This window comes from Littorina saxatilis, linkage group LG2, assembly GCF_037325665.1.
Source record: "Littorina saxatilis isolate snail1 linkage group LG2, US_GU_Lsax_2.0, whole genome shotgun sequence".
In the NCBI taxonomy this organism is placed as follows: domain Eukaryota; kingdom Metazoa; phylum Mollusca; class Gastropoda; order Littorinimorpha; family Littorinidae; genus Littorina; species Littorina saxatilis.
In genome coordinates this window covers 11,455,492-11,467,729 of record NC_090246.1, presented here as the reverse complement: position 1 = coordinate 11,467,729, position 12,238 = coordinate 11,455,492, and the positions used below count along the sequence as shown (strand labels likewise).

At 40.7% G+C, this 12,238-nt stretch overlaps 1 protein-coding gene across 2 annotated transcripts in view; it reads right to left on the bottom strand.

The window, feature by feature from the left end:
• Positions 1-8,235: 8,235 nt before the first annotated feature.
• The window catches only part of LOC138958191 (uncharacterized), a 16,439-nt gene continuing 12,436 nt past the window's right edge, over positions 8,236-12,238 (bottom strand). For both annotated transcript variants that reach the window (XM_070329276.1, XM_070329277.1), the window contains one exon: positions 8,236-10,144. In XM_070329276.1, coding sequence (XP_070185377.1) covers positions 8,825-10,144 — 1,320 coding nt within the window. In that variant the 3' untranslated portion in view covers positions 8,236-8,824. The remainder of the gene's footprint in view (positions 10,145-12,238) is intronic.

Sequence of the window (12,238 nt, the reverse complement as noted above, 5' to 3'; positions counted from 1 at the left end):
TTCAAACTTAAAATTTATGTGGGGCACATGTTATGCTTTCATCATGAGACACATTTGGTCACATATGATCAAGGTCAAGGTCACTTTGACCCTTATGAAATGTGACCAAAATAAGGTAGTGAACCACTAAAAGTGACCATATCTCATGGCAGAAAGAGCCAATAAGCACCATTGTACTTCCTATGTCTTGAATTAACAGCTTTGTGTTGCATGACCCAAGGTCAAGGTCACATGTATTTTGGTAGGAAAAATGTGTAAAGCAGTTCTTAGTGTATGATGTCATTGCTAGGTTTAGCTGAAGGTCAAGGTCATGTAAAGGTCAAGCATGTGAGTCGTATGGGCTTTGCCCTTCTTGTTGATTATGCGACACAGCAATATCAATTATTTATCTTAGATTATATTGTTGGTTTCTTTATTTCAGGATTATTTTGTAGCCCGTTTGTTTGATGATGTGTTTTTTTGTTCGTGAATTCGTTTGCTTATCTAATGTTGTTTTTTGCTTGTTTATTTGATCATGTGTGTGTTTCCTGGCTTGTTTATTTGATCATGTGTGTGTTTCCTGGCTTGTTTATTTGATCATGTGTGTGTTTCCTGGCTTGTTTATTTGATCATGTGTGTGTTTCCTGGCCTTGCTTGTTTATTTGATCATGTGTGTGTGTTTCCTGGCCTTGCTTGTTTATTTGATCATGTGTGTGTTTCCTGGCCTTGCTTGTTTATTTGATCATGTGTGTGTGTTTCCTGGCCTTGCTTGTTTATTTGATCATGTGTGTGTGTTTCCTGGCCTTGCTTGTTTATTTGATCATGTGTGTGTTTCCTGGCCTTGCTTGTTTATTTGATCATGTGTGTGTTTCCTGGCCTTGCTTGTTTATTTGATCATGTGTGTGTTTCCTGGCCTTGCTTGTTTATTTGATCATGTGTGTGTTTCCTGGCCTTGCTTGTTTATTTGATCATGTGTGTGTTTCCTGGCCTTGCTTGTTTATTTGATCATGTGTGTGTTTCCTTGCTTGTTTCCTGGCTCATGTGTTTGCTTCTTTGTTTCTTCCTTTGTTTGCTTATGAGGTTGCATGATTGTGTTTTCTTACACAAATGTACACAATAGAAGAAAGTCTTGAATATACTATTGTTCTATATTGCGCAGAGAACCCATGAATTCTGTTTAGACACACGTCAATCAGAAATGTAGGCCTTCAACGCCCTCCGAAGAAAAGAAAGAAAAACACACACACACCACAAAACAGAAGAAAAAACGCAAGGGAAAGAAAACAGAGACTGCTCGCTGCTACCTGCGAGTCATTTGTTACCCGCGGAAACACACACGATTTCGCTAGAACTGACAAATATCAAACTAAATCTTTAATTGAACATCCACAACACAGACACATGTCGCGGTGCGCATGTTTCACATGGCACTTTCCTCTCAATGTGGTATCCATTTTCCCCCGAATGTAATGATTTTGATTTCCTCCGGTAATATTATGATAATTATATTCAAAGAGCGCATTTTTTATCTCTTTAGTGTTTGGGAAGGTGGTGGTAGTGGGATGGGAACTTTGGTATGAAGTCGTTACCTGGCTTCAAGTTTCTCTCCCTCGGAGGCTTATATTTTAATGAGTGCACATTGTTTTTGTCAATACGTTTCTGTTTGCTTTCACATCGTTTGTAAGTTAATGTTTGCTTTCCAGATACAAGCAATATTCATTTGTTAATGTTTGTGTGTGTGAATGTTCTGTTGTTGATGTTGTTTCATTTTTCAACATTGTTATCGTGTGATTGTTGTTGTTGTTGTTGTGTTGTTGTTGTTGTTGTTGTTAAGTTAAAAAAACAAAATTGTATCTTCAGGCACATCCTTGGTTTTTTTTGTTAAGAAACTGACACAAAAGAGTAAGGTCTTATTATCAAAGACATATTCTGCAGTATCAAAACTTATTTAAAAACAAACAAACATTATACCTTTGGAGCAAAGGCCAAAGAAACTCACATACCTTTTTCAGCAGATTTGTCACAAGTAGAAAAAGTGCAGAGTAAACGCCATCTCTTAGCAACCGAACCAAACCTCTCATCCACCAGTAAAGCTCTCAGACTCTTGCCAGAATTTCAGGTGAGTGTGAAATTACGCGTGACGTTCGCTCAATCTCTCTAGTTTGATAGAAACCCGAGTCGCGCTCACCTGTTAGTCAATACTACTACGCCCTCGTCAGTGCTAGACAGCGGACTCACGTGACTGTACCCGCTGAGACAACGGTGAACCCGAACTGGCGGATTTCGAAAAATTGGAACGTAATGCAGTCTGGCAGGAGAAAGTAGGCGTGGTTTGTAACTTTTCACGAAGAAAGAGACCATGATTGATGACCAGCATTGACGAATCATTCTTTATAATAAACAACAAAGGCACCGTTGTCCCGGCAACGCTTTAGCCTCAGTGAATATAGATGACATACAAGATGTAATTGACAAGCTCCTTACCTTTCTAATCCGTCTCTCCTGTTTCTGCTTTCTCCGTTGATAAGCCTTAATCACATGTGATGCAAGCACGCGATTTCGGTGCAGTTCTTTCAGGTCATCAAACAAGTAATAATCAACCTTCTCATCCCATGTTTTCAAAGCTGAATACTGGCGAGATAGATAGCAAATGAAAACCGTAAAAGCTTCGTCTGCTGGAAATCAAAAATGTGCTGTTTTTGCGATGGCTCACTGGGCTCTGTGATTTCTGTGTCTCGGGAGAGAATGGAGTATTCGGTTTCAATTACAACACCAGTATGGTTGCGCGGACAGCGAAAATGGGAGGGAACAACAAACTGGAATTCTCAATTACGCCCGTGTTTGAATGCATGGCCAGCTTTTTAATGAACATCCCACGTAGCTACATAAACGAGGGTAAATTAGAAAACTAAATAGCAGTCAAATGACCCCCAACCCTCTCGTACACATGCGCATACATACGCACATTTATGCACGACGATAATTAGGGGAGGGAGAGGAGTAGATACAAAGCAAAAAAAGGGGGGGGGGGGCGCTAGCTTTTCACTGGAAGTAAGCGAACTTTCCTTCGATGGAACAATAAAGTATTGCAAAAAAAGATGATGACGACGATGCTGTCAATGTTCATTCCTTCCAAAATCTCAATATTCTCTATATCACCGACAAGAGCAGCAGCAACAACAACAAAAAGAAGCTTTTTTAAAATTTATATTTAACACACACAGGGTTATGGCATCAGCAAAAACCGGTGGCTTTTATACAACCAGCCGTCGCCATAAAGAGAGATTATACCAGTAATAAACACTATAGTCTTTCGGATGAGACGAAAAACCGAGGTCCCTTCGTGTACACTACATTGGGGTGTGCACGTTAAAGATCCCACGATTGACAAAAGGGTCTTTCCTGGCAAAATTGTATAGGCATAGATAAAAGTGTCCACCAAAATACCCGTGTGACTTGGAATAATAGGCCGTGAAAAGTAGGATATGCGCCGAAATGGCTGCGATCTGCTGGCCGATGTGAATGCGTGATGTATTGTGTAAAAAAAATTCCATCTCACGCGGCATGAATAAATCCCTGCCCCTTGAATATAAATGCGCGATATAAATTGCATAAAAAATTAAAAAAAAAAAAAAAATATATATCCCTGCGCTTAGAACTGTACCCACGGAATACGCGCGATATAAGCCTCATATTGATTGATTGATTGATATATAAACTAAATATTTTTTTTAAAGTATGCCAGAATGACTCACGCACATGAATTGTTTGTGTGCAATATACAGGATGAAGAAACTAAGTCAAGCAAATAAACACCGTACAAAAGCGATTAGATTTGCATTCACGTTGGAGTATTGCAATAAAAAGCAAACAGAACAGTTACTTTCAATAATCAAAAATAAATTTTCCAATAGATCTTTTTTTTTTAATAATAATAATAATAACAATTAAAATCACAAACACTCGGTAAGCTATGTTTTCTTCAAAAGGAAATACAAATATCCGCCTCTAAAATCTGTAACAGAATTGATTTGCCCCAAAGTATTCGGTATAAATTCCACAGCCTGCTCCCCAAAAAATGCAAAACTTTGACTTAAAAAGGTCAATGCGAGGTAGCGGAATACGTATCTGTGAGGGGTCTCTTTGATTATTTGAAAAACATTAGACCAAAGCAAATTGTTAGTATAATACAAATTGCATTGTCGGGAAGACACAAAGTACATTATTAGTAAGACACAAAGTACTTTATCAATAAGACGCAAGGTACATTATTACTAAGACACAAAGTACATTATCAGTAAGACACACACAGTACATTATCAGTAAGACACAAAGTATATTATCAGTAAGACACAAAGTGCTTTATCAGTTAGACACAAAGTACATTATCAGTAAGACACAAAGTACAATATCAGTAAGACACAAAGTACAATATCAGTAAGACACAAAGTACATTATTAATATGACACAAAGTACATTATCAGTAAGACACAAAGGGCTTTATCAGAACGACACAAAGTACAATATCAGTAAGACACAAAGGGCTTTATCAGAACGACACAAAATACATTATCAGTAAGACACAAAGGGCTTTATCAGAACGACACAAAGTACAAGATCAGTAAGACACAAAGGGCTTTATCAGAACGACACAAAGTACAAGATCAGTAAGACACAAAGGGCTTTATCAGAACGACACAAAGTACAAGATCAGTAAGACACAAAGTACTTTACAAATCATTAAGAGAGAAAGAAAGAATTGACGGAGGCAAACGGGGGAAAAGTTGTAACGTTGATGTCCTAGCCAAATAAGGACATTTGAGATCCCAGTGCAGACACTGAGGCGTATGCTGATTTCAAGGGTCGATTTTCTTTTAGTTTTTGTGTGTCGTTTTGATCCAAGTTGTAACGTTTCAAAGAAAAACGTTATTCAAGCCTCTTAGGCCATGCAGCTACCAGTTGCATTTCCAAACTCCACAAGTTCGTGCAAATAGCCCACAAGAATAGAACAAAATAAGCTGCTAACTGGCAAGTCACAGACAAATTACTCCAGTCGTTGTAAATACTGACATTTGCCCATAGCTTTGCTTTGTCTGAGGCTCTGAACTGATGAAGTGTGGTTTTATGGTCACTGTCCTTCTTTGTTCCCGGATGTAATACCCGTTTAAGTACAGCGCAGACTACAGTTTGTTGTTTTGTCGATTTGCTGGCAGTTTACAGCATCGGGGGAACACGGCTAACGCTGGGCTGACCTACTTGCGCAGGAACCACACTACAAATACTTCACTTTGTTACGTGGCACAGTCATTCCCAAGAGTACGATTAAGTCAGCAAGTAACTAGAAACATGGGGTACGTAATATAAAAGCGTTAGCTTGAGTTCGTGTCCGTATTGTTTAAAATGTTTGTTGTATCATGTTAAAATCCCGTTTACGCCAACCTAGAAACATGTACCTTCTAAAAAGTTGGAAACGTTGAACTACATGTACCAGTTTCTGAAATATATTGTCCACTAAGTTTGAGCTATACAACCCCTAAGCGACATACTTCGTAAGTAAACCATTGTGATACAGTAGTTTAGGTGGATTGCACAAGCGAATGAACAGTTTCTACGTGCCTCGATGTGCTTCCAAACGGTATTTATTCCATGTCCGAAAGAGCATGCAACAACACAACCATACAATGGTATGGGGGTTTTAAATGGAAGGAAGAAAAACGTTTCCATGTAAGTATTCTGTTCTTGAACGTTCCTTGGGGGAGAGACATATCTGCGATGGCTCCGCAGCAAAAGAACATCTATTTACGATCATGAACATGTGCACATACGCTGTGAATGTTTCTCTTGTTTTGTTGTCCTCACCAACAGCAGGAACACCACTAAAACACCCACTCTACTGTAAAAAACCCAAAGAAAGAATGAAAAAACTGAAAGACAGACAGACAGACAGACAGACTGACAGACACAAAGAAAGAAAGAAAGAAAAAAAGAAAGAAAGAAAGGACAAAAGACAGAAAGACACAGACATACAAACAGACAGACAGACAGACAGGCAAACAAACCAGCAAACAAACAATTTCATATTCATTCTCGGACACAGAGACCTACTTTCCAGGGTGGCTGAAACTACGAACTTTTACTTTAAAAAACCCTGTCTTAATATCTCAATTTATTGGTTTGTTTTTGTTCCAAAGTATACACTTTAATATCTCCTTATATTGCTTTTTCATATGTTACGTGGATTTCCATTTGTCAATTGCGCAAAACTGAGCTCAGTGCAAAAGTGATTTCGACGACATTTCCGTCGATATCAGTTTTGATATTGACGACCTCTTTATTGCTTCCCCACTTCAAAAACAAAAACACCTAAATTTAAAAACAAACAAATATATATATGAAAATGTAATTATCCCAGAATTTAGTAGAGCAAGTGACTAAAGACTTTTTGAAGGGAAAGACATTTTAAAATACTGAAAAGTACAAGAAAAGAGTGAACAAAAAGAAATAATAATCAGAGGGCAGCCAAAACTGAGACAAATACTTTTGTAATTTCTTTACAGTAAATACAAAATGTCCAGAGAATTAGCAATATATCTAACATTGACTGACTGTGTGATGATATCTTCTGCTATTGGTCTGTTTCGACAGTGATATCAAAATCGAGACCTCCTGTCGATTTTGATATCACTGTCTCAACAGACCATAGCAGAAGATATCATCACACAGTCCGTCAATATTGGGTAGTATACTCATACATCTCCAAGAGACCTTGCGTGCGAACGGCTCTTTCAACGAAAACCCAACAGCATTACTGTGTCAGTAAATCATGGCGTCAGATGACAGGGAAGTTTGAAATACGGCTCCCCACGCTGGCTTCGTTTACATGAAGCATGTGGCACAATAATTATTGTCAATGTGTGCATCTCGATTGCCCGAAATAAAGAGTTATGTTACGCTGATAACTCTCATCATTTAGGGTTATCAAGAGTTACGTTACGCTGATACCTCTCTTAATTTAGGGTTATCAAGAGTTATGTAACGCTGATACCTCTCTTTATTTAGGGTTATCAAGTGTTATGTTGCGCTGATAACTCTCTTTTTTAGGGTTATCAAGAGTGATGCTGCGCTGATACCTCTCTTTATTTAGGGTTATGGAGAGTTATGTTGCGCTGATACCTCTTTTTTTAGGGTTATCAAGAGTTATGTTGCGCTGATACCTCTCTTTATTTAGGGTTATCGAGAGTTATGTTGCGCTGATACCTCTCTTTTTTTGGGTTATCAAGAGTTATGTTGCGCTGATACCTCTCTTTATTTAGGGTTATCGAGAGTTATCAGCCAAACAGTCAGCGTGCGTGATTGGAAACCGGAGACACTTTTTGGACCTAGATGAACACTTCAAGAAGGATTCATTACAGGTATTAAAAGGCTCGGTTTCCACTGTAAAAATAGGTCGGCTCACCATTTCATATCTGGTCAGGCTTGTGTGTGGGATAAACACACACACACGCCCACACACACACACACACACACACACACACACACACACACACACACACACACACACACACACGCACGCACGCACACGCTCCATGCGATGCTAATTATTAGTAAACAAACTCTGTGTTTAATTTGTATTTTCGCGTTATTCATGTATGCTTACGTGTACGTATTTATACATTATTTCTTTCTTTATTCATAAAGTTATCAATTAATTAGTGTCTTCATGAGAGAATACGGGGTTCCCCTTTACCCTCGATGAAGTGTGTGTTACATAGCACGATTCATTGCAATTATATTTTACATAAAAGGACTTTGTATTTTCGCAGGTTGGCATCACCAATCGTAAATTAATTAGTAGTGTCACTTTAATGTAGTTCTTACAAGGTTTAAGAATAATAAACATGCTGTTACAGACAGATGAATTTTTGCCATTATTTTGTCATTCTCATTTTAACTTAACAAGGCGACACATGCAACACGCAGGTGTTAATTTAAGACATTTGTGTACAATGTCTCTTATTGTAGTGTTGAAAAAGTCGGAGAGACGAAGAGATTCGCACTAAATTCCCTGAGACAATGGACATGTGCAGCTTTGGTAGTAACAAATGGTTCTGTCCCATTCTATTCCTGTCACTCCCAGTCCGCCTGTCTCCTCTGCTTTGTTTTGCCTCGCTTGTACCCATTTGTCTAAAAAAAAAATGTTCTTTTTCTAACATTTTTTTTTAAACCGACCAATGGATATCAACACATTCACACACATGTACACACTAACATACGCCCACACGCACGTAACGCACCAACGCTCGCACACACGCAAGTATTGTTGAACAAACGCTGGCGCGTTGACGTCAGTCTCGTCTTCGCTTTTTCCCATTTGTTTCATACATATTCTTTTTTTAATTTAAAACAGGAAATCGACAAAAGATACACGCACACTGGAGATCAACACACAAACACACGCAGGTACGAACCCACGCTCATACACGTATGTATACTTAACACACGCACACACGCACAAAACCAAATCCACCTATGTTGATAGGATGAAAGATCGACGAGCAGGCAAGCTGACAGAATAACAAACAGAAATGCACACACATTCGCAGTGGCAGACTCAGCTTACCACACACACACACAGACACAGACACAGACACAGACACACACACACACACACACGCGCGCGCACGCGCTCACGCACGCACACTGACACACACACACACGCACACACACACACACACACACACACACACACACACTTCTCCCCCTTCGTCATACACATCAGACACCACACCACTCATGTACACAGCATGGTTCAGGTACTCCGCAAATACATATCCAACACTCCTCATCACACGGCCAGACTCTGCTTCCTGTCAGCTCGTTGCGCAAACAGCTCCGCAGGTTCTGGGTCATACCCAAAGGCTTCAAAGTCCTCCTTGTAGAAACCCTGGATCTGATACAACAAGTCCCAGTGTAATGAGTCGTACGCGTTGATGAAGAACCTCGTCTTCTGGGCCTCTACCTCCTTCTCACTTCTCTTGGACAAGAGGAAGAGCTCCTTCATCATGTTAAGGAGATCGGTCACTGAAGAACCCACAGACGTCCGCCTGACCTCAGCCAGTTTTGAAGGAAGAAACCCGTTTAAGATGAACGCTCGGATAAGTCTGGCTTGCAGCTCATCGTCAGACAAGCAGTGTCGAAGACTTCCTCGCTTCACTACACTCTCGTAAACAAACTCCGTCACAGTTCGTATCTGTTCGAGGACTCTCTGCTGAAAGTCTTTAGGCTGAGCGAGTTTGGTCAAGCCCAGTCTGTCTAACACCGCCTGGCTGTCTTGTGTCATGTTTTCTAAGGAGCCGATAAAGTGAGGCTGAAAGACGCAGGGGTTGCAAGTCTTGAAGACAGGCACGAGATGATCGTCAGAAGGAGCTGAAGGAGAGGACGGAGCCTGGACTGTGTAGCGGACGAACTCCTCAAAACTGACGTCCAGGCAGTTGCTGAAAGGCTTTCCGCGCTCTTTATCGGGATAATTGTACTCCTTGATGGCTCGAGCGTGCAGAGACCAGAAGAAAAAGTCGGGCAAGACGAACTTGTCGATGTACACACTCCACAGCCGGCGGTAGGGATCCCTCGTGAACATGAACCGGAACTCTTCGTCATCAGGGCCAAGCATGCGCGTAAGGTAAGCCAAGGCCAAAGGTCGTGAACTCTGGAAGGGCGCGAGGTGAACCTTAAACTTGCTGAGAGCCTCTGGACTGGACACGGGAGAACCTGTATCGTTGTTCAAGAACCGAAACAACCGAAGCCAGAACGTTGAAGCGACTTTGTGAACGCTGCAATACATCGCCATCTTGTTTCCTCGTCTGTAGCTGAAGACATCCACAACACTGTCATTCATAACATGTCCACCACCACCATCGCCATCACCACCATCTTCCCAGCCATCCACTGGCTTCATGACCTCCTCCTCAGACTGCCGTTTAGAGCAGTAGCCCCTCGCTGTATGAAGTCTCTGTAAGCAGGCTCGCTGGACGCTTGGACCTTGAAACTGCTGGCAGATCTGGGCCACGGTGAGAGGGGGCCTTGTTGGCTGCTGGTCGTGCCACCACTGGAACACGCTGAAGTCTTGTAGGCTGCTGCTTTCTTCGTTGTTGTCGTAGCTCTCGCTCTGAATGTACAAAAATACTTGTTGTTTATTATAGATAGACAGAGAGGCAGCCAGAAAGATAGACAGAGAGGCAGCCAGACAGACAGAAAGGCAGCCAGACAGATAGACAGAGAGGCAGCCAGACAGACAGACAGAGAGGCAGCCAGACAGACAGACAGAGAGGCAGCCAGACAGACAGACAGACAGACAGAGAGGCAGCCAGACAGACAGACAGAGAGGCAGCCAGACAGCCAGACAGAAAGGCAGACATACGGACAGACAGAAAGAAAGACAAAAAGCCAGAGAGCCAGCCTGCCAGCCAGATAGAGAAACTACAAGAGAAATGATAAGTGAATATACAAACACTGCCTACCTACCTACCTACCTACCTACCTACCTACCTACCTACCTACCTACCTACCTACCTACCTACCTAACAAATAAATCATTTCTCGACGTACATTCACCCCCCAAAAAAATCGTGAGAGAAATGATAAATGAATACACAAACACTACCTACCTACCTACCTACCTATCTATCTACCTACCTACCTACATACCTACCTACCTACCTACCTACCTACCTACCTACCCACCTACCTACCTACCTACCTACCTACCTACCTACCTACCTACCTACCTACCTACCTACCTACCTAACTAACTCACTACATTATTTCTCGACGTACATTCACCCCCCAAAAATTCGTGCAATAATTATATCTTCTTCAAAACACATCAGAAAGCTTTTTCTTGCGATTAATTGAAATGAAGAGATAACTTCTTTGTCTGAATAAGATTGATCAAATTTTACTTTCAGCCGACAAATAGAACAAGTCGCGTAAGGCGAAAATACAACATTTAGTCAAGTAGCTGTCGAACTCACAGAATGAAACTGAACGCAATGCAACGCAGCAAGACCGTATACTCGTAGCATCGTCAGTCCACCGCTCACGGCATAGGCAGTGAAATTGACAAGAAGAGCGGGGTAGTAGTTGCGCTGGGAAGGATAGCACGCTTTTCTGTACCTCTCTTCGTTTTAACTTTCTGAGCGTGTTTTTAATCCAAACATATCATATCTATATGTTTTTGGAATCAGGAACCGACAAGGAATAAGATGAAAGTGTTTTTAATTTAATTTTGATAATAATTTTTATATATTTAATTTTCAGAGCTTGTTTTTAATCCGAATATAACATATTTATATGTTTTTGGAATCAGCAAATGATGGAGAATAAGATAAACGTAAATTTGGATCGTTTTATAAAAAACATATTTTGTTTACAATTTTCAGATTTTTAATAACCAAAGTCATTAATTAATTTTTAAGCCACCACGCTGAACTGCAATACCGAAGTCCGGGCTTCGTCGAACATTACCTGACCAAAATTTCAACCAATTTGGTTGAAAAATGAGGGCGTGACAGTGCCGCCTCAACTTTCACGAAAAGCCGGATATGACGTCATCAAAGACATTTATCAAAAAAATGAAAAAACCTATGGGGATATCATACCCAGGAACTCTCATGTCAAATTTCATAAAGATCGGTCCAGTAGTTTGGTCTGAATCGCTCTACACGCACGCACGCACACACACACACACACACACACACACACACACACACACACATACACCACGACCCTCGTCTCGATTCCCCCCTCTATGTTAAAACATTTAGTCATAACTTGACTAAATGTAAAAAGAAGGAAAAAGCATGAAATTAATTCGTAAAAAGCAATTTTTTCTGCAACTAGTTGGATGAAGGAATTGCTTCTGTGTCTGAATGTATGTGGCCATAAATGTACCTGAAGACAGCTAGTAGAGAAAAAGAAATTGCATGAAACAGGTATTTGAATAAATACCTCACCGAGTTTTCAGAAAGGGCGTTCCTACATTTAATCAGGATGAAGTGCTTGCTTCTGTGTATGCATACGGTCGACATAATGATTTTTTCATCCCAAACAAAAAGATAAAAAGAAACTCTATGAAACAGATTTTCGTGTAGAGCAACCTGTGTGTTGAGTTCTCCACACACATATACAGACACTAGCACGCATGCACGCACGCAGACAAACACACACACACACACACACACACACACACACACACACACAC